The following is a 5,154-nucleotide window of genomic DNA, read 5'->3' on the forward strand; positions in this document are numbered from 1 at the left end:
GAAAAACGAAATTTTTTGCCAAAAGTTCGCCATTTCGACGGTGAGACGGTCAGACTTTGTCAATGTCAATAAAATGCCAATTAACTGCACTTAACTCGTTAAATATTGAAGTTAGAAGAAAAATGCATAAAATTTTTCTTTGTAGAGGATGTCAGTGCCTACAACTTCTGTATAAAAAACTTTTCGCCAGCGTCAATAATTAATTGGATATTTCCTTCTATATTTTTTAGCACGTAGCTATTTATTATTAGCATTGTTCTTCCGACGTTTGATTTCTTTTTAATTATAGGAAATGCGTTTTTCTAAGATACATAAATTTTTGGGATGGACTGTATAGCCAATACATCCTTAACAGAAACACTACGTATCATCCATGTAACATTTGGATAACATTTTTGTCGTACAACAAATACCTTACGAGTTGTTCAATTTATCTTACGAGGCTGTATCTTAAGATATCCAATTAAAATTATCTTTATACATCTCAAATTAATTTACCAGTATCTGCTGCTCAGTCTTTATTTCTTTATTAGTATGTAGATCCCATAACGAGATGGGTAATTGACCAGGAGGTACAGCCGGTATCGGTCCAACCTAAACAGCACAATAAACTTGCATTTCTCTTTTAAATAAGACAACTAAATTAAAAATCTGCAATTTGAGAAATGAAAACTGCCATTCAAACTGAACGATTACTTACTGATTTGATTAAAATAAGCTTTCTATACATTTATCAATAGCCAATGCTTATTAAATGTACAAAATTCATTTTTTAAACTTCTCTCGAGTAGAATTAATAAATAGATTCTTATGTATGTTATGTATAAGATTGAAATGAATTGAATAGTAATTGGATGTACCTGCGCTAACCAATTCTGCGCATTGAATTGTGGATTTATTTGCGGCGGTGGCTGAGGCCAAACGGTGTCCATGTGAGACGCTTGCGGGTGACCATTCGTGTTAATGTTCAGTTGACGTAACAAAGATTTAATAGGATTGTCCTCTTGCGTCGCGGCCGCCGTCGCCGCCGAATTTATACTCGGCTGCTGCATTCCTGGTATATTTTGTACTCCGCCCATCTGCTGTATCAGCTGCTGTATGGGATCCACTGCTGGGGGATGCGGCGCTGTACTGGAAGGCGTATTAGTATGTTGCAACGGGCTCGGCGTTAAGTGGGTCTCTGCTGGCGTTTTAGCCTGCAAACCAATCAAATTCGTTAATGATCTTTTATTAAAACGATTTTAGGGTAGACGTATCATTTCTGGTCAACATCTTATTTATTCCGGTATACTAAGAACTTTGGTGTTGGTGTCATTAAAATGAATGAATGCAGGCGCATGATATATTGACAGTATTATCTATCTTTTCATACTATTTTATTATTTTATTTCAATTAATATTAAAACTATAGTTTTTAAACACTAATATACTACATTTATATTGTTTATATTTGAGTGAAATTTAGTGTGGCCATTGGTAACTCGACGATTTTAGATTTTATTTCTGCAATTTTAGAGGATGATTGATGAGAAAATTCAGAGTACCACTGAACGAGTAGTACATGTGAGAATTTGTTCAAATCGTTCCGTCCATAATTTATATTAAATAAAAAGTATGCAAATTTTCAGATATTGTTAGATTTGAAATATTCCTTGGAATATGATTCTCGATATTTCAGGCATAAAAAAAAAGGAAATGTAATACTAAAGACCGATACTTCCTTACACAGTAATTCTTGTAATATTTGTACAGAAATAAATATTTGTAATTAATTAAAAACCAATATCAGAAGTGGCTAGAAATGTAAAAATGACTTTTATCGCCACAAATGATACAAAAAGGTCCTTGTACGATAATCATTTACTGTGTTTCGTACATTTTTAACTTTACTGATACACTATTAATTTTTTACCTATTTTTATAACTGTTAAACGTTATCGAATGGTACAGAAGCTACTGAAACGACTAAAAATGATACATCTCTATTATTATAAACATTTACCTGTTGCATTTGAGTGAAAAGTTGCATAACCGGGTTCGAAGCCTGAGTCGGTAGATGAGGTACGAACGGGCTCGTAGAAATTGGGACGTCTGGTATATCCGATTCTTGCAGAACGCGTTGGAAAATCAACTGATTCTGTTCGTGAGGGCTCAACGTCGCCCAATGCTCCGATTGAGAGAGTTTCGCTATAGCTGAAGCCCGTATTTGTCTTAAGAGAATCTGTTGATTCTGCAACATTCGCATTTGTTGATACTGAAGCAGGAGTAGCGGATCGTCGATGCCAGGTTTCGGTAGCGCGGACATTCCGGCTGGCACCGCGTTAGGTACTGGCGGTATCACCTGATCCGTTAACTGAAACAACCACAAACACATTTTTTCTTTACGAAACGGTTTATGTTGCAAAAAGATTTAAACAGCATTATTCAATATTATATATATATATAAGTCGAAATATTTCAGAAACAATGAAAAGTATGTCAACAATTTTGTTATTTTGTTATAAAGCAATAAAGATGAAAATGAAAAAAAGGACTTGAGACCAGCGTTACCAGATTGAACGATTTTTCTCTTTTCTTTTCGCGTGCTGACCCCCACTACTGTATTTTGTCCCCGCTTACGTTACCCATGGACATGCGCCTGATTGCGTATTTTGACAATATATTATGTTATTATTATGAATTATATGAATATTTATCAATATATTATGAATATTTTAAACCACGTCACGTAGCAAGCCGGTAGGCGCATCAGGCGCATGTCCATGGGTAACAAAATACAATAGTGGGGGCCAGGGGGAGAAAAATTGCTGAATCTGATAACGCTGCTTGAGACAGTGAAAGTAATATAAATTTGGGAAGAAGAATCGAGAGTCCGCGTACCTTTAAGGGAGGTATAGGAGGGCCAGGCGTGAACGGTATTCTGCCGCATATCTTCAATAAATCTCCTAAAGTAGCGTACCGCTCGTCGCATGTTCTTCTTACCATCAAACCAGCGGTGAAGTAGCCGGCTTTGCACCATTCCGTCATTTCGCTTGCTAAGAACGGTCCCTGAACTTCGCCCTGCGGATCACGGTAAAACCATTTCTCCTGTCCGTTCGTAGATGGGACTGTGGAAGGTTGGTTACCAATAGAAGGCGGTACACCACTAGCAGACTTCTCCCTATGACTCTCTTCGTCCGCCATCAACTTCGCTACCAACGCGTCCGCTTCCTCCTTCATTCTATCCAAATCGTCTTCGGACCTCTGCCTCGCGCACTCAGTCTCCGTATTATGCACAACCATTTGCGTTTCCTCCGTTTGCAACTTGCCGACTTGCCTTTTAACCACGTTAGGAAACGCGTCGCTTTGACCGTCCGTTTCGACAACAACTTCTTCCCTCTTCTTCTCTTTACTAGGAGATTTATTCATTTCTGTATCGGTCGGCATCGCGATCTCAGTCTCTGTTTGCTCCGTACCTGCAATCGCCACCGCGATTCGTTTCTGCGTGCTACTTTCAGGCTGCGACGCTGCATGCGACGTCGAGCTTTTGCTCGGGGTATTGACCGCGGTAGCGGCAGGCGGTTTCACGGGCGGAGAACAGCTTCTCCTTTCCTTCTCGATACTCTCGTCTTTAGTATCGATCGGATGGTGCAACGACTTCGCTCGGTCTTTATTTATCGCGCTAACTCCGCTACCGACGCTGCGACTCACTAATTGACCCTGAGTCGAGCTGTAAGATAAGGGTTTGTTACCGGGTTTCGTTGTAGTGGCAGCGCTTCCTTCGGACACGCGGCGAGTCCTTGATTCTTGAGTACCGCCGGCGCTTATTACCCCGTCCTCGTCGTCGTCCGAGTACATTCCACCGTGGAACGCACCCGAAGCGTCGAAACTTCCTCCGCTTTCGCTGGGATTCTCGGTGGCCCTGTAACAAATTTTCATCATAATCATACATTGTCATTGAACACTGGTACAATGCATTGCTTGGCTACGTTCCACAATAAACATAAAAAGGTCATAAAAAAGGAATCCAGAATTTGTAAGACTCACTGTAAGCCCTAAAAGAAGTTGCTGAAAGTTCCTTCTGTTTTATAACATTTAATCCTCCATTTAATTATCATTCACATAATTTTCAAGCCTTCATTTGTTTTAAACAATCATTAAAACTCATTAACTTTGCATATTTTCCAACAACTTCCTATGGAAGGTACAACGTTTTGTACCATTAAGAACTTACCACTCGGGAAGATTATCATGATTGTTGTCGTGATGATTAGACTCCCAAGTGCGCGCCGTACGAAGTGGTGGATGATGGCTCGAGTCGTGGGCGACTCTATGAGTCCCACGATGTTCCCATCTACCGCCACCGGTACGGCCTTCCTCCCCGTCACCTTCGTTCCTCTCTAATCTATCCCTGTCCATGCTTCCGCCTTCGCGCCAGCTGTTCCTACCTGAAACGGGATGATAATTGATTATCATGCGTCCGGTGCACGATCGAACGGCAGTTAAAAATACTTACCACCCCATTTACGCCATCCGTCGTCGTCTTCTGTACCGGCGCGGTGGCGTCGCCAATTGCTTTCCATAAGCGAACTACCGCTAGCTCCGCGACTCAATTCTTTCCTAGGACTAGTAGAACCGTTCCACTCGCCCGGATCCGAAACACCGTTTCTTTCTGACCAGCCCCGTTCGCTTTGGGATCTATCGAACGGTCGATTTCTTCCCTGAACACAAAACACGTCCGATGATTCATTTTTTTATCTAATAAAACGTTTTCTTAACGCTTTGAGTACTATGGATGTATAGATGCGTCTGGCGTAAGTTATTCACGTGGATTAGAGATAGTATTCAAAATCACTAATCGTCATTTTTTACAGTGATAAAATTACCATCACGACCATAATCGCGACCTTGTGCAATGAATTGACTTACTATAATCGTAATATTCATATCTGCTAAAGTAATGTGACGTAGTTTTTGAATTTTAAAATATTTGATATAATTTAAAAAAAATTACTACTTATTTTAAAAAATCAAATTAGTCATTTTCTTATGTAAGAGAAAAAGAATTTGTCGATCACTCCAGGAATCAAACCCGGGAATTTCAACTTCCCGGGCTTAACTAAACTATCTAACTGATTGACGACTCTAATTCTCTAAATTCTCATAAATACTAAA

At 39.7% G+C, this 5,154-nt stretch overlaps 1 protein-coding gene across 7 annotated transcripts in view; it reads right to left on the reverse strand.

Annotated features, from left to right (window-relative positions):
* LOC108628106 (GRB10-interacting GYF protein 2) overlaps positions 1-5,154 on the reverse strand; it is a 25,076-nt gene that overhangs the window by 11,025 nt on the left and 8,897 nt on the right. For all 7 annotated transcript variants that reach the window (XM_018029809.2, XM_026816214.1, XM_026816213.1 and 4 more), the window contains exons 5-10: positions 4,496-4,700; positions 4,214-4,427; positions 2,881-3,901; positions 2,003-2,353; positions 861-1,196; positions 499-594 (exon numbers count right to left, since the gene is read on the reverse strand). In XM_018029809.2, coding sequence (XP_017885298.1) covers positions 499-594; positions 861-1,196; positions 2,003-2,353; positions 2,881-3,901; positions 4,214-4,427; positions 4,496-4,700 — 2,223 coding nt within the window. The remainder of the gene's footprint in view (positions 1-498; positions 595-860; positions 1,197-2,002; positions 2,354-2,880; positions 3,902-4,213; positions 4,428-4,495; positions 4,701-5,154) is intronic.

Source organism: Ceratina calcarata, unplaced genomic scaffold (genome assembly GCF_001652005.2).
Source record: "Ceratina calcarata isolate Rehan_Ccalc_2016 unplaced genomic scaffold, ASM165200v1 scaffold498, whole genome shotgun sequence".
NCBI lineage: Eukaryota > Metazoa > Arthropoda > Insecta > Hymenoptera > Apidae > Ceratina > Ceratina calcarata.